The 18,067-nt window shown below is 40.6% G+C and overlaps 1 protein-coding gene across 1 annotated transcript; it reads left to right on the top strand.

Annotated features, from left to right (window-relative positions):
* The first annotated feature begins 288 nt into the window (after positions 1-288).
* On the top strand, positions 289-18,054 carry LOC121580950 (dnaJ homolog subfamily B member 6). The gene is made up of 10 exons (XM_041896175.2): positions 289-450; positions 3,140-3,235; positions 5,625-5,734; positions 10,385-10,450; positions 10,584-10,694; positions 12,825-12,968; positions 13,988-14,225; positions 14,414-14,484; positions 16,801-17,004; positions 17,474-18,054. Exons 2-10 carry the CDS (start codon positions 3,171-3,173, stop codon positions 17,542-17,544), a joined length of 1,080 nt encoding a protein of 359 aa, XP_041752109.1. The 5' UTR covers positions 289-450; positions 3,140-3,170; the 3' UTR covers positions 17,545-18,054.
* Positions 18,055-18,067: the final 13 nt, after the last annotated feature.

The raw sequence follows: 18,067 nt of genomic DNA, 5'->3' as shown, positions 1-18,067 counted from the left end.
CTGTAATTATGTATTTGAGGGACAACAAGTGCCCATTGTTCAAATGTATTTATGTTTTCAATAAACATTGAAGACGAAATATAGTTTACATGTTGTCAACAATCTAAGCCAAACCCATTTGTTCTGCCCCAATAGTTTGTGCACGCGTCGGTTTTGTTGCTAAACAATCAACCTTTCTACAGCATATCATTGGTTATTCCCCCAGCATTAAAAAAAATATATGGGGGCGAGGTTGCGCCAACTGATAGACTGGCCGTCGTAACTAAACATCAAAGAAGAAGAGCAGTAGCTAACCGGATGTTACGTCAAATCCACAAAAACCCAAGGCTGCTGACATTTTTCTGGAGCAAAGCAGCATTTTCTAGAATAACCCTAACTGGAAAACGATTATAAATCAGCACTGGAAACTTATTAGGCTATAAAAGAAAACTGGGACGGCTGAAGAGGAAGGTAATTTGACCTCGTCTTTTGTTTTACAAGTGACACATTACTTTGAGTTTGATTGCTGGGCATCACCATCATCACAAAAACAGTAACGTTAGCTACAGTAGCTTGCTGGCCTGTTAGTTAGCATTACCTACCTAGCCAGAATGATCAATTCGACAGCAACGCAAGTTACAGCAACATTTAGATGTTGGCTAGAACACTCAGTATGGTCTTTCGCGTTGGTATTATTAGTGTTGAGTTGCTAGCTAATGTTTCATGCTAGGAGGCACAGTCAGGACGGCGAACAAAACTGGGGGTGTATTCATTACGTCTTGCAGCGGAAACCGTTTACCGTAAGAACCAAACGGAAACAGAGATAGCGGAACGAAACAGAATTTGTCCAATAGAAACTCGTCTTCGTTGCCAAACGGAAACAGTTTGGAATAAACGTTTTCTGTTGTAAAATGTTTTGTAACAGACGAAACGTTTTACAACTATTGGCGTAATGAATACACCCCTGGCTATGCTATCGAGCTAACTTTAGCATAGTGAGCAGCACAAACGCATTAGCTAGATATGGTGGAAAGAGAAAAAGATGAGACTGTACCAAGTTATATAACGTTACATTTATTTTGAAGTGAAAAAATAGCTACATAACTAAACACTGTAAACAGTAGCTAGCTAGCTGACATATACATGGCTAGCAGGCGCAGCACAACGCGTCATTTCCCACTGCTAGTAAATGTTAGGTAGTTCAGTCCTGGAGCTTCAGTATACGGACTATTGTAACTTTCCCCCCAGTGGTTGACTCGGGGGGTTGTCAATCAGGCCTGTTTATTGTGAAGTTGTACCAGGGGTTAAACTTAACACTGCGCCGCCAGAATGTCAACTCTTTGGATGATAAAGCGTTGACCTTATGGCACCGTAACCATCCAGCTGTCACTCAGACATACGAATTAGTTACCAGACAACTGCCAGTCCAGTCTCTGGAGGATAAAGTAATTGGAGTCCTAGATTAGCCCATATTCATGGTGCTTCTGTACTTCCATTGTGTCATCTTGGATATTTTGTTCCCTGAATCCTGGGGAAATAATTGACCATTTGCATAGTTTGTATAAGATTAGCTGAGCTTTTCTCAACTCCATGATGTACTTCACATCCAGTAAGGGGTGCGTGGGTAAAATCACTGAGCAAGCCAAGCCAGTAAAAAAGCCATACTAGAACCTATGTTGTGATAATTGCATTGTTTGCTTAATAACCCATTCCTTCATACACCACCATGATATACAATAAGGCAGTGACAACAAAAAGACAACAGTCACACAGTGGCAGAATAAATTCAACTACACATACGTTTGTTTCATCACAAAACCGGAGAGCAACATCTGTCCGGTGAAGTCCACAAAGCAAACATTGCATACAAACAGTTATATCACTTGCAGCATGGTCAAGCAAGTTAATGTTTTCGACAGTTTACTAAACAACTACTGATTTAGAACCACAGTTACCGCAAGTCAGCACAAAGACAACAGGAGCACTGCCTCTGCTATTCCAGCACCATTTCAAATTAAACATTTAAACATCATCAAATCAACAAGGCTATATATGCTTAGTTTAATAACCGAAAACAAACTTAAAGATACCCAAATTTAGTCCAATCAATGATGCTAAATGTCATGTGGCTGTCCATGGTACTGGTGTGTGTGTCTGTGCGTGCTTGCATGCATGCAAGTAAAACCACAAATGTTGACTCACCCTACTTGTAGACTAGTTGAACGCCAATGCCATCCTCCTCTCTTTCATGTTGGCAAAACGGTCTATGGCTCTGTCATACAGTACACTTTCAGTTTTTGTTGTCATAGGCTACCTAGCTAAAATGCTTGCTAGCCTGACTTCCTTGCATGGGCTAGCTAGTTAGTTAATGTGAGCCTGCTAGGCTACATATTGAACTTAAATCGTCTCAGGCCAGTGGCACAACATACTAATTTATGGTTAGATTAGAATCTCCGTCATAATCATTGGCCTGTATAGAGAATTAAGTCAAAACCAGAAGTCCAAATGCCCATCTCCAGGCCAAATGCTTGCTGGCATTAATCAAACGCTACGGTGGCAACATGTTATACTCATTTGGTCCAGACAGCGTCAGGTACATGGGCTACACATACTGAGACAGAGGGGCGCTGTTTCCCTAGCTCAGATGATTTCTCCGGTGAGATTCAGCCACTTCCGAATTGTGAAAACACAGAGAGATGAAAGATAATGATCTTATAATTGTAATGTATTTATTGGTCAAGTATTTGGGGAAATCTGGCTTCCATTGGCAACCATGAATACACACCACTGATCACATCAATGGAGTTGAGCGGAGACAACTAGATCGAGTCGCTGTCAGTTGTAACAAAAAAAAAAAAAAACATCTGACACCCTTACCGTGTACCTCTGTTTTTCCACTATAGCTGCGTGCTTTTCTTTGATTTCTGAAATTATTACTTTTACTAAAACATTTTCAAACCGCTGATGCAAATGTCAAATGCAACCACTGACTGTTTCCTCTTATGAACTGACAGTGACTCAATGTAGTCGGAGGTACACTCCGTCCACAGTCGTCTCAACCCAACTCCACCGAGATGTACATATTGTGGAGTTGAGAAACCCAACTAGTTTAAGATGTGCAGTCCTGCATATTCTACTTTACTGTTTTCTCTTTACACAGGTTGAAAAGTTCGAAAAAGTTCTACAAAACCATGGTGGAATATTATCACATTTTAGGAGTCCAAAGAAATGCATCTCAGGAAGACATTAAAAAAGCGTAAGTATCCTTGTCAAGTGCTGCATACAGTGCCTTCAGGAATTATTCACACCCCTTGACTTTTTACACATTTTGTTGTGTTACAGCCTGAATTTAAAATGGATTAAATTGAGATTTTGTATCACTGGTATACACACAATACCCCATCATGTCAAAAAAAAAATGTCAAAGTGGAATTATGTTTTTAGACATTTGTGCAAATTAATTAAAAATGAAAAGCTAAAATGTCTTGAGTCAATAAGTATTCAACCCCTTTGTTATGGCAAGCCTAAAAAAAGCCAAAAAATGTGCTTAACAAGTCACATAATAAGTTGCATGGACTCACACTGTGTGCAAAACTAGTCTTTAACATGATTTTTAAATGACTACCTCATCTCTATACCCCACACATACATAAATGACAGAGTGAAAAGAAGGAAGCCTGTACAGAATAAAAATATTCAAAAACATGCGTCCTGTTTGCAATAAGGCACTAAAGTAAAACTGCAAAAAATGTGGCAAAGAAATCAACTTTATGTCCTGAATCAAAGCGTTATGTTTGGGGCAAATCCAACACAACACATTATGAGTACCACTCTTCATATTTTCAAGCATGGTGGTGGCTGCATCATGTTATGGGTATGCTTGTCATCGGCAATGACTAGGGATTCTTTTTTTAAATAAACGGAATAGAGCTAAGCACAGGCAGAATTCTAGAGGAAAACCTGGTTCAGTATGCTTTCCAACAGACACTGGGAAACATTCACCTTTCACCAGGACAGTAACCTAAAACACAAGGCCAAATATACACTGGAGTTGCTTACCAAGCAGACGTTGAATGTTCCTGAGTGGCCTAGATAAAATTTGGACTTAAATCAGCTTGAAAATCAATGGCAAGAATTGAAAATGGCTGTCTAGCAATGATCAACAACCAACTTGACAGAGCTTGAAGAATTGTAAAAATAATAATGTGCAAATATTGTACAATACAGGTTTGCAAAGCTCTTAGACTTACCCAGAAAGACTCACAGCTGTAATTGCTGCCAAATGTGATTAGAACATGTGTGAATACTTATGTAAATGAGATACTGCTGTATTTCATTTTCAATACATTTTGCTAAAATGTCTAAACATGTTTTCCCTTTGTCATTATTGGGTATTGTGTGTAGATGGGTGAGAGAATCAATTTAATATTTTTTTTATTCAGGCTGTAACACAGCAAAATGTGGAATAAGCCAAGGGGTATGAATACTTTCTGAAGGCACTGTATGTATTCCAATAGATCAGGGAGGGTCAACTTTGATCTGAACTCATCATGAGGGGCTGCAGTGGTTTGTGGGTCTGTGTACCCACGTCCATACCCACACATGCAGTCAGAGGGGTCCCTAAGGGATATTTTGTTGGGGGCCCCATTTTAGCGTCCCCCCTCTTGACAGCGGAGAGAGCAAATGTACGTTTGAATTAATGCCTTGGGGCGTAGAGAAAATGTTGCAAGTTTGATGCAATTCGAGACATTTTCCATGGGGCAGAGAAAATATTGTGCTTTTTTTATAACTCATTTCCTGCGATTCTACACATTTTTCCCTGACTCATGCCATGTTAATATGATATCTGAGTGCGAGCAACAAAATCAATGGGGGCCCACCGGTCCATCATTTGATCATGATTACTACAGGTTTAGATAGCTGGCTAGATTAATTTACCAATCTAAATCATTTTAGCTGACATGGGCTAATTGAGTTGCCTGGCTACCCAAACTCCTTGCTCCGGCCAAACGCTACACCACTGTTAGTTTCTTCTCCACAATGAGTCTGGATCTGAGTGCCTCCCCGACAATTTCTAGAACTCAAACACATTCTAACCATTCTGGTTTGTCCCAGAAACCGATGGGTTGGGCCAGAGCCAGAACACACTTGGGTAAAGCGGCATTTTGAAAATTCATCATTGGCTTTGATACTCTGATTGGATAGAGATGATCCAATTGCTGATTACTTTTTTTTTGTATCACACCCCTCATTTTGACCTCACCATAAACAACTTCAACAATGGCAGTCTCAGACTGAAGTACAGTTTGTAGTGGAAGAATTCAGTTTGAGTCGTCAGGCAACTAATTGAGTGACTGACATAACAAGAGAAACCGCTGATGCACAACCACATTTGGAAATTGCATACTACTATTCTATTCTATTTTTATTTTTCATAAATGTTTTGGGAAATTGATCCGTGGGCATAGAAGAGGAGGGCGGCTCACAAGGCCGCCAGTTGCCCATCCCTGCAATAGATAGACTGGCACTAGATGTAGATGTAGGCCTTTCTGATATTTTAAATGTGTGATCTATACTGAGATAATGAAACGTTTGTATGAAACAGGCCCCTTGAGTTGCTGTTTAATGTATTTATCGTCTTTTAGGTACAGAAAATTGGCACTAAAATGGCATCCAGATAAAAACCCAGAAAATAAGGAAGAGGCAGAGAAAAAGTTCAAAGAACTTTCTGAGGCCTATGAAGTTCTGTCAGATGGTAAGTCATACATTTTGAAAGGTGTTTGAAGTCGTGAGAACACAGTATTTATGATACACTGAACAAAAATATGAACACAACATGTAAAGTGTTGGTCCCATGTTTCATGAGCTGAAATAAAAGATCCAAGAAATTTTCCATACGCACAAAAAGCTTATTTCTCTCATATTTTGTGCACAAATTTGTTTACCTCCCTGTTAGTGAGCATTTCTCCTTTGCCAAGATAATCCATCCACCTGACAGGTGTGGCATATCAAGAAGATGATTAAACAGCATGATCATTACACAGGTGCACCTTGTGCTGGGGACAATAAAAAGCCACTCTAAAATGTGCAGTTTTGTCATAGAACACAATACCACAGATGTCTCAAGTTGAGGGAGCGTGCAATTGACATGCTGACTGCAAGAATGTCCACCAGAGCTGTTGCCAGTGAATTTCATGTTAATTTCTCTGCCATAAGCCGTCTCCAACGCGGTTTTAGAGCATTTGGCAGTACATCCAAACAGCCTCACAACCGCAGACCACGTATAACCACGCCAGCGTCATGTGGGCTAGCGGTTTGCTGATGTCAACGTTGTAAACAGAGTGCCACATGGTGGCGGTGTGGTTAGGGTATGGGCAGGCATAAGCTACGGACAACGAACGCAATTGCATTTTATCGATGGCAATTTGAATGCACAGCGAAACCGTGACGAGATCCTGAGGCCCATTGTCGTGCCATTCTGCTGTCATCACCTCATGTTTCAGCATGATAATGCACGGCCCCATGTTGCAAGGATCTGTACACAATTCCTGGAAGCTGAAAATGTCCCAGTTCTTCCATGGCCTGCATACTCACCAGACATGTCACCCATTGAGCATGTTTGGTATGCTCTGGATCGATGTGTTCCAGATCACGGCAATATCCAGCAACTTCGCACAGCCATTGAAGAGGAGTTTGACAACATTCCACAGGCCACAACCAACAGCCTGATCAACTCTATGCAAAGGAGATGTTTCACTGCATGAGGCAAATGGTGGTCACACCAGATACTGACTGGTTTTCTGATCCACGCTCCTATTTTTATTTTTTTAAAGGTACACTATATATACAAAAGTATGTGGACACCCCTTCAAATGAGTGGATTTGGCTATTTCAGCCACACCCGTTGCTGACAGGTGTATAAAATTGAGCACACAGCCATGCAATCTCCATAGACATACATTGGCAGTAGAATGGCCTTGCTGAAGAACTCTGTGACTTTCAATGTGGCCCTGCTAGAGCTGCCCCGGTCAACTGTAAGTGCTGTTATTGTGAAGTGGAAATGGCTTGGAGCAACAACGGCTCAGCCGCGAAGTGGTATGCCACACAAGCCCACAGAACAGGACCGCCAAGTGCTGAAGCACGTAGCATCTAAAAATCGTCTGTCCTCGGTTGCAACACTCACTACCCAGTTCCAAACTGACTCTGGAAGCAACGTCAGCACAAGAACTGTTCGTTGGAAGCTTCATGAAATGGGTTTCCATGGCCAAGCAGCCACACACAAGCCTAAGATCACCATGCGCAATGCCAAGCGTCGGCTGAAGTGGTGGAAACACGTTCTTTGGAGTGATGAATCACGCTTCCCCCTGGCAGTCCGACGGACAATTCTGGGTTTGGCGGATGCCAGGAGAATGCTACCTGCCCCAATGCATAATGCCAACTGTAAAGTTTGGTAGAGGAGGAATAATGGTTGGGGGCTGTTTTTCATGGTTTGGGCTAGGCCTCTTAGTTTCAGTGAAGGGAAAACTTAACGCTACTGCATACAATGACATTTGTGGCAACACTTTGGGGAAGGCCGTTTCCTGTTTTAGCGAGGTCCATACAGAAATGGTTTGTCGAGATCGGTGTGGAAGAACTTGACTGGCCTGCACAGAGCCCTTACCTCAACCCCATCAAACATCTTTGGGATGAATTGGAATGCAGACTGCGAGCCAGGTCTAATCGCCCAACATCAGTGCCCGACCTCACTAATGCTCTTGTGGCTGAATGGAAGCAAGTCCCTGCAGCAATGTTCCAACATCTAGTGGAAAGCCTTCCCAGAAGAGTGGAGGCTGTTTATAGCAGCAAAGGGTGGACCAACTCCATATTAATGCTCATGATTTTGGAATGAGATGTTGTCCACATACTGTTGGTCATGTAGTGTATCTGTGACCAACAGATGCATACAGTGGGGGAAAAAAGTATTTAGTCAGCCACCAATTGTGCAAGTTCTCCCACTTAAAAAGATGAGAGGCCTGTAATTTTCATCATAGGTACACGTCAACTATGACAGACAAATTGCTAAATGACTAAAATGTAATATGTTTAGGAGGGAGCAACATTCTGACTGTGGCAGATGTGATATGAACTGACTTATCTCTCTGACAGAGAAGCATTTTTTTTTTACACATAATTTACAACTTATTTTAGTTGGCACAAAACTACCTCAATACTTCCATTCATTTGTATGGGATACCTTTAGACAAGTCCTGTGACACTTGTGGTCATATTAGTTTGTAAGCCAAACCGTTTGGATAATACAGACGTTTTCGTGAGAAGACCGACTTTCGGGATGTCTACTGGTCCAGAAAATCACATTGTAGGATTTTTAATGAATTTATTTGCAAATTATGGTGGAAAAAAAGTATTTGGTCACCTACAAACAAGCAAGATTTCTGGCTCTCACAGACCTGTAACTTCTTCTTTAAGAAGAAGTTACCTGTATTAATGGCACCTGTTTGAACTTGTTATCAGTATAAAAGACACCTGTCCACAACCTCAAACAGTCACACTCCAAACTCCACTATGGCCAAGACCAAAGAGCTGTCAAAGGACACCAGAAACAAAATTGTAGACCTGCACCAGGCTGGGAAGACTGAATCTGCAATAGGTAAGCAGCTTGGTTTGAAGAAATCAACTGTGGGAGCAATTATTAGGAAATGGAAGACATACAAGACCACTGATAATCTCCCTCGATCTGGGGCTCCACGCAAGATCTCACCCCGTGGGGTCAAAATGATCACAAGAACGGTGAGCAAAAATCCCAGAACCACACGTGGGGACCTAGTGAATGACCTGCAGAGAGCTGGGACCAAAGTAACAAAGCCTACCATCAGTAACACACAACAAAGCCTACCATCAGTAACAGGGACTCAAATCCTGCAGTGCCAGACGTGTCCCCCTGCTTAAGCCAGTACATGTCCAGGCCCGTCTGAAGTTTGCTAGAGTGCATTTGGATGATCCAGAAGAGGATTGGGAGAATGTCATATGGTCAGATGAAACCAAAATAGAACTTTTTGGTAAAAACTCAACTCGTCGTGTTTGGAGAACAAAGAATGCTGAGTTGCATCCAAAGAACACCATACCTACTGTGAAGCATGGGGGTAGAAACATCATGCTTTGGGGCTGTTTTTCTGCAAAGGGACCAGGATGACTGATCCGTGTAAAGGAAAGAATGAATGGGGCCATGTATCGTGAGATTTTGAGTGAAAACCTCCTTCCATCAGCAAGGGCATTGAAGATGAAACGTGGCTGGGTCTTTCAGCATGACGATGATCCCAAACACACCGCCCGGGCAACGAAGGAGTGGCTTCATAAGAAGCATTTCAAGGTCCTGGAGTGGCCTAGCCAGTCTCCAGATCTCAACCCCATAGAAAATCTTTGGAGGGAGTTGAAAGTCTGTGTTGGCCAGCGACAGCCCCAAAACATCACTGCTCTAGAGGAGATCTGCATGGAGGAATGGGCCAAAATACCAGCAACAGTGTGTGAAAACCTTGTGAAGACTTACAGAAAACGTTTGACCTGTGTCATTGCCAACAAAGGGTATATAACAAAGTATTGAGAAACTTTTATTATTGACCAAATACTTATTTTCCACCATAATTTGCAAATAAATTCATAAAAAATCCTACAATGTGATTTTCTGGATTTTTTTTCTTCTCATTTTGTCTGTCATAGTTGACGTGTACCTGTGATGAAAATTACAGGCCTCTCTCATCTTTTTAAGTGGGAGAACTTGCACAATTGGTGGCTGACTAAATCATTTTTTCCCCACTGTATCTGTATTCCCCTTAATGTGAAATCCATAGATTAGGGCCTAATTAATGTATTTCAATTGACAGATTTCCTTATATGAACTGTAACTCAGTAAAATCTTTGAAATGTTGCCTTTTTTATTTTTGTTCAGTATATATGAATACTGCACTGATATCTGCATCCATGACATGTAAGGTCCATCTAACTGAAATATATATATATATATATATATATATATATATATATTATTTTTTGTCAAGTAAGCTGTTTGTTCACATACCATAGCAGCACCCACAACAGTTATGCAATAGTTGAACTATGTGTTAATGCAATGTGAGTAGTTTGCTCCTGTAAGTCGCTCTGGATAAGAGCGTCTGCTAAATGACTAAAATGTAAATGTAGTTGAGGTTGAAAAAGACTGCATTTGATTCCCTTTGAAATTCCCCTTTAATAATCCCATAAGGGATGTACGCTGATCTGCAGGTACTTACCCAGAGTGATTTCCACCTGAACCCTTGGCAAGCATCGAGTGTTCTTCCACTTGTTATCATGCTGTTTGAGTCATTTCACTGTATGTTTTGATGGGAGTTGATGTTTTCATATTCTGTTGTAGCCAACAAGAGGAACATGTATGATCGCTATGGTAAAGAAGGCCTAACAACAAACATCGGAGTAGGTGGTAAGTCGTTTCTTTATTAGGCTCTTGGCGGATTTCACAAATGTATACAATTATTTTGTGGAAGTGTTAGTTTATAAATCTGTAATAAACAATCATAACACTAACCATATTCATCCTTCGTGTTTTCATTTAGGTGGACATTACCACAATGGTGATCACTTCAACGAAGGGTTCACGTTCCGCAATCCAGAAGACGTCTTCAGGGAATTCTTTGGGGGTCGAGATCCTTTTGCTGATTTCTTTGGTGAGCATTTCTGAGGATTGTTTTTTGAGGATTGGTAATACATTGACAACAACATATATATTTGTACAGCTTTTAAAGAGAGAGCTGCAGACGGAAGAGCGGGACAATCAGTAGGAAATAGGCGAGCAAAGAGAAGGAAGGACGGAGAGGAAAGTGGGAGCCAGTCATCCTTTATGAGGACCATGTTGGGTTGGTTACTATAGACTCAGAAGGCTTATCCCAGCAACTGATAATATGAATAATTTAGTTCAGTGCATCTACTAGATTGGAGTTTTACAGTTAGTAAATTGCATTACATTCACTTTCAATTATTAGGAGGTGAAGGTTGGGTGCTTATTTTTGTCCTGCTTACAGTGCCTTCAGAAATTATTCACACCCCTTGACTGTTTCCACCACATTTTGTTGTGTTACAGCCTGAATTTAAAATGGATTAAATTGAGATTTTGTGTCACTGGCCTACACACAATACCCGATATTGTCAAAGTGGAATGATGTTTTTAGAATCTTTTACAAATTAATTAAAAATAAAAAGCTGAAATGTCTGGAGTCAATACGTATTCAACCCCTTTGTTATGGCAAGCCTAAATAAGTTCAGGAGTAAAAATGTGCTTAACAAGTCACATAAGTTGCATGGACTCACACTGTGCAATACTAGTGTTTAACATGATTTTTGAATGACTACCTTCCAATGCCTCGCAAAGAAGGGCACCTATTGGTAGCTGACATTGAATATCCCTTTGAGCATGGTGAAGTTATTAATTACACTTTGGATGGTGTATCAATACACCCAGTCACTACAAAGATACAGGCATCCTTCCTAACTCAGTTGCCGGAGAGGAAGAAAACCGCTCAGGGATTTCACCATGAGGCCAATGGTGACTTTATAACAGTTAGAGTTTAATGGCTGTGATAGGAGAAATCTGAGGATGGATCAACAACATTATAGTTACTCCACAATACTAACCTAAATGACAGAGTGAAAAGATGGAAGCCTGTACATAATACAAATATTCCAAAACAGGCATCCTGTTTTCAATAAGGCACAAAGTAAAACTGCAAAAAATGTGGCAAAGAAATGAAGTCTTATGTTTGGGGTAAATACAACACATCAGTGAGTACCATTCTTCATATTTTGAAGCATGGTGGTGGCTGCATCATGTTATGGGTGTGCTTGTCATCGGCAATGACTAAGGAGTTTTTTGGGATAAAAAGAAACAGAATAGAGCTAAGCACATGCAAAGTCCTAGAGTGGTCCTCTGTAGCTCAGCTGGTAGAGCACGGCGCTTGTAACGCCAAGGTAGTGGGTTCGATCCCCGGGACCACCCATACACAAAAAATGTATGCACGCATGACTGTAAGTCGCTTTGGATAAAAGCGTCTGCTAAATGGCTTATTATATTATAGGAAAACCTGGTTCAGTCTGCTTTCCAACAGATACTGGGAGACAAATTCACGTTTCAGCAGGAAAATAACCTTAAAGACAAGGCCAAATATACACTGGAGTTTCTTACGAAGAAGACAGTGAATGTGGCCGAGTTAAAAATATTGTGCAATTCAGGCTCTTAGAGATTTACCCAGAAAGACTCGGCTGTAATCGCTGCAAAAGGTGATTCTAACATGTATTGACTCAGGGGTGTGAATACTTGTATAAATCAGATATTTCTGTATTTCATTTTCAATACATTTGCAGAAAATCCTAAAAACATGTTTTCACTGTCATTATGGGGTATTGTGTGTAGATGGGTGAGAAAAAATATCAATTGAATCCATTTTGAATTCCGGCTTTAACACAACAAAATGTAGAATAAGTCAAGGGGTATGAATACATTCTGAAGGCAATGTGTATTTGTCCTTTGTCCTGAAATGGAAATGTGTTTTTTGCATATCCCAACCCCCCCTGAGACCCTCAGAAATTAGGTTCAGGGTCAGCAATTAGCAACGTCAACCCTGGCGCAATTGGGGTTAAGTGCCTTGGGCCTTTTCACCTTGTTGGCTCAAGGATTCGAACTAGCGACCTACCTGCCGACCTATAGCTGAAGGCTTGCAGGCTATTTCTCATTGTTTATAGCTTGAGTTGTCCCCCAGAAACTGAAGTCTCTTCTCTTTTTCTCTTATTTTCTTCTCCTGCAGGAGGGGATCCGTTTGGGGATGAGTTTTTTGGTGGAGGGCGGAGTCACCACAGGGGGGTGAGCAGGAGTCGGACGGGGGGTCCCTTCTTCGGGGGATTCGGTGGCTTCCCACCCTTCGGTGCAGGCTTTACAGCATTTGAACCAGGTCAGGAAACACTGGTCCCACTTTAAAAAATGAATCCCAAAGAAACAAACCTTTAATTGATATGTTATTACCAGTTCACATTGTAATTTCTTGGGAAATACCTGGACCTGTCTGTACTGTAAAAAACTGTGTAGGGGCGAGTCGGGTATGTTAAGCCATTTTTTTACATTCAGTATCACTACATCAAGAAATATTGTATTATTTCTAACAAAGATATCTACATAGATATCTACATATATTTCCCTGGAAATATCAGAATTCATGTAAACATAACAGTTTTGAAAACCATAAGAAAAGTGGTCTCTTGGCACAACTTATGGGGTAAATTGAGCATAGGGCCACATTTCTAACACAATCCCAGTGATAAGGCCTTGCATTACGCCCATGGGAAGAAAACACTTCAATTGTGGCCTAGAGGGCGGCGAACCCAACTGAAGAAGGCATTTTTCATCACTTGAACTTGACTAATCACACGAATACGAGGTGTCTTCAAAATACTATGCATAAAACGGACCAAATGTAATTATCATTTGTATGGGGGATATTGATTAGCCATTGGCTCAACTTGGCCCTGGCCAACGTATTAGCCCACACAGCTACAAGGATGCACTTTCATACTAGATTTTACTTATAGAGACCCCAACTGATGTGTAAAACAGTCTTAAAATGATCTACTTTGGTTTAGATACAAGCATAATGAAACCTATAACACAATACATTCATTTGACTTCTGTTTTTTGGACCTAACTTGCTTACCACCCTTTCCATGTGTTTTCTTCCTTCACAGACTCTTCCTAAATACCTTCTTGAAGACATCTTACTAAATATTTGGTCACATGATTAATTTTGTGTATGGTTTCCTAGAAACAAGGGGTAGCTCAAATAATTATTTGGCACAACTTACCCCACTCTCCCCTACAGCTATCTATCCAGAGCATTTAGAGGATGTATTTTTTGATGCATTTAGATGTGTTTGTTATGGATTCATGAGTGAATGCCATCTCTCTGTTCTCTGACAGGCTTTACCTCTTTCGGACACATGGGTCAGATGGGTCAGATGGGTCACATGGGTCACATGGGTCAGATGGGTCACATGGGTCAGATGGGTCAACTGGGAGGAGGAGGCGGCGGCCACGGCGGCTTCACCGCTTTCTCCACCTCCTTTGGCGGCGGGGGTGGGGGTGGCGGGATGGGCAACTTCCGCTCTGTATCAACCTCCACCAAATTCATCAACGGCAGGAAAATCACGACAAAAAGGTACTTTTAGATTAGTAGCTCGCTAACCACACAGTGAAGTTGATCTTTTTTTGCAACTAGTTATCTACTGTTCTATTAGGCTAAATAGAATCTGATGATAAAGTGTATCCTTTACCATTGGTTCTTTTAGAAGTACATTTTAGTGTTCCTTTTCTAAATCAATGCATCTTAAATTCCCCATACTTTAGAATTGTGGAGAATGGACAGGAACGAGTAGAGGTGGAAGAAGACGGACAGTTAAGATCACTAACCGTCAATGGTAAGGAACAACTACTGCGACTGGATAACAAGTAATCTCCTGGAGCATTACCAGCACAAACTTGAGCTTAAAAAACAATGTTATACCATTGTTTGGATGTATGTCATTTTGTTTAGTTTTTCCCTTGTTAGCGTTTGTAGTTCAAGGTGTCCATTAGGAAAATAAAATGTTCTATGCATTTTGTTAATGTATTTATGAATTGGAGCTGTCAACAGTTTGGCTCAGGATGGTGTGTTTTACTTGCGTTTGGGACCATGGTGTAAGTAAGATAGGACCAGAACTTTTGTTTGTACTGTCTTTCTGTATGCACTTCTTTGCTCTATTGCAGTCTCTCCATGGGCTCATTGCGTTTGATAGTGTTTTGGACAAGGAACGCATTGTGCATTTAGATAAAGCATGACTTGGCTTTTTCGTCTGGACATTAATATGAGTGTTGAACTGGAAAACTTAACCCTTGCTTTAAAACCCTGTTTACGACCTGATTGCTTGTCTAACATTTGTTAGTAACATTTATTTTGTAAATGCTGGTAGAAAGTGTTAATATGCTATTTTATTTGTTCTAATACGAGTGTTTTTTTTTTTTGTTCATTTCAGCATGTATGCCAATAAATGTTATTCAGTCTTAATGTTATTATTGCATAACCATGCACAAATTAATGATTCATTATATAAATTATATATGAATATAAGGAATTTTGTGTACTTTGTAAAACAATTTAAAATCAATAAATATGAATTTCATCCTTTTTTGAGGATGGGACGAACAGTCTTGGGTGGCGTGGTGTGCGGTTTCTTTTAACAGAACAAGCAATTCATCGTCATGAGTTGCTAAATGCTGCTTTAATTACAGAGGATAGGTCCCTCTGTGTGAGTGCATGCGATTGTACTAACTGCATGGATGTGTTTTCTAACTTCTAGATATCTTTCTACATGTGTTCCATTTTTCCTATCTTTAGTATTTTGCTTGAAATGGCTTAGTCTTGTCATTTGCTTATCTTTATGGTGTGAAGGCATAATCAGTGGAGGATATTATTGCCATGTGCATGATATCAATGGGTCAGCTGAGTCCATAATAAAGTAGCATGAGAGCTACTAGGACCATAATCAATTTATTGTAGTTTGGGTAAAGGCAACTTGAAAAAGTTGCATGCATCTATTGATTTGCATCATTCACATTTATTTCTGTGAGATGATCAAGTCCCCATTTTCTATTTTTCACTCCAGGCCAGCCCTAGCTTTTTGGGGGCCCAAACGAGATTTGGTTTAGGGGCCCCCCACCTTGTGGGGGAAAATGTTTTAGTGGTCCCCCTGTTGACGGCGGAGAGAATTATACTTTTTTGATTTAAGTACATTTCCTGTAATCCTACGCATTTTGTCATGGGGTGTAGAGAAAATGTGTTTTTAAAGCAAATTCTCTGCAATTCTACACATTTTGCTGTGTGGCGCAGAGACAATGTTGCAGTTTTAAAGATCATTTTCTACAATTCTACACATTTTGCCATGGGGTGGAGATATTTTTAAATAATTTTTTGGGTGTGCAAATTTCCTGCAATTCTACACATTTTGCTGTGACTTATGCCATGTTCATATGATATCTGATTGAGAGTGACTAACACAGTCAATGGGGTCCCCCTGGAGGTCAGGGCCCCTGGGCACATGTCCTGGGTGTGCCTGGTCAGTAATTCGGCCATGAATACTACAAGGGGTAGATAGCTGGCTAGACTAGTTTACCAATAAAATGTGTTTTAGCTGACATGGGCAAATTGAGTGACTGTGAGTAACATTACAAGAGAAAAACTGCTGATGCACTACCAAATTTCAAAATTGCACCTTGTGTATTCTAGTATTCTAACTCACAACAGTCAGTTCCTAAATGCTTATGCCCAGTGCCGGCCCTGGGGATTATTCTTTACTGGGAAATGTTTAGCATTGTTGCAGGTAGAAAGATGCAATATAGAACAACAGACTGATCTCTTTCTAACACACACGATACGGCATGTATCGCTCTCCTGTGTTTCCATGCCCCAAAATGTCCCAAAATAATGCAGCCTATTGAATAAGCCACAACTTTCATTCACGATACGGCCTGTTCAAGATTTTGCAAGATCTCCGCCTCTGTTCCCTTTTTTTTTATGCATCTTTCAATTAACTGTTCAGTTCAACATTATCCATCGGATGGTTGCACCTGTTTAGGTTAATTCATTTACATGTCTGTCCCGATCCATGCATGGAAATCCAATGGAAGGTTTCCTATTGAAGACAGTATGTACTGTAGGAGGTAACTGGTACTTACAACACCCCCATTCCTCTCTCCAGGGGCAAAGCCTAATGCCGCAGTCCAACAGGAGGAGTGCAGACAAACTGCACACTCCTCTAGTGCACACGCCTCCCGGTCCCCTGTTCCCCGTCCTCCTCATCATCATCATGTAAAGACTTCCTCCCAGACTTCCTCCCACAGTCCCACTCCAGACAGAGAGGAGGGGTGGAAAAACAGAGAGGAGGGAAGGAGCCCCGCTTCAGGTTAGAACCCATTTTAATACATGATCCCCAAACATTCCCATAATAGTACAGTGGGCTATTGTTTTACACGTTTCATTGATTGTCATGGAGAATGTGTAGGCATTCAATTATCAAACAAAGTGGAATAATGTGTTATTGTTTTCATACTGTAGTTCTGGGCCTGTGTTCACAAATATGTATATATTGTTAATTCCATTCCTTACTTAGATTTGTGTGTATTGGGTATATGTTGTGAAATTGTTAGATATTACTGCACTGTCGGAGCTAGAAGCACAAGCATTTCGCTACACCCGCAATAACATCTGCTAAACACGTGTATGTGACAAATACAATTTGATTTCATTTGAATAAGACAAGGAGAGACCTGATCCTAGATCAGCACTACTCTGAGACGCTTTGTGAATACGGGCCCTGGACTCATTGGATTGACACTCAAATAATCGGTTATTTTTTATGTATTTCTCTCCAGGACACAGTGAAAACAAGAGGAAGAAACCCATGCCCGAGCCCACAGAGGATGCCAAAAAGAGAAAAACATAATGGTTTCACTACACACATCATTTTCTTGCCCTCCTAGTCAGCTACAGAAACATGTCATTGATACACCCTTAACAATTAATATTGTTTTAAAGGACACTTAAATATGGGGTGCTCAAAGCTCTTTATTAAGCATGCACACATACTGTAAATGTATAATCCTGACTTACTTTTCTAGTATATATCCTATCTTATGACCTACGAAAATACCAAGAGCAAAGATCCCTATGTGGGGTGCATCTGACCAAAAGATTCAGAAAACCATGCCAATTACAATTGAAATGAATTTAAATCATGACACTTGTCTTTCCTTACATACTGTAATGTGCATTACTAAAGGAACACTATGTCAATTAGTTTAAGTGCAATATTGAATGGGTGATATGCAGGGGTCAAATTGTCAAAAGTTTACAGGGGGATGGTAGTTGCGGGCGGAATGTGTATTAATAATAGTCCAAGTCAAGGAGGATGCACTAAGTCTTCGTTTGTTAACAATGGTGATACCATACCCCGACATTCCTCCTTA

This window comes from Coregonus clupeaformis, chromosome 14 (genome assembly GCF_020615455.1).
Source record: "Coregonus clupeaformis isolate EN_2021a chromosome 14, ASM2061545v1, whole genome shotgun sequence".
In the NCBI taxonomy this organism is placed as follows: Eukaryota; Metazoa; Chordata; class Actinopteri; order Salmoniformes; family Salmonidae; genus Coregonus; species Coregonus clupeaformis.
The sequence above is the reverse complement of the archived record's forward strand: the minus strand, read 5'-3'. Positions and strand labels throughout refer to the sequence as shown.

What these genes read in the sequence shown, in the direction of transcription:
- LOC121580950 (XM_041896175.2), top strand. Translation starts at nt 3,171, where the DNA reads ATGGTGGAATATTATCACATTTTAGGAGTCCAAAGAAATGCATCTCAG. An exon ending in AACAAACATCGGAGTAGGTG is followed by an intron (nt 10,451 to 10,583) that starts GTAAGTCGTTTC and finishes GTTTTCATTTAG; the next exon opens with GTGGACATTACCACAATGGT. An exon ending in AAGATCACTAACCGTCAATG is followed by an intron (nt 14,485 to 16,800) that starts GTAAGGAACAAC and finishes TCCTCTCTCCAG; the next exon opens with GGGCAAAGCCTAATGCCGCA.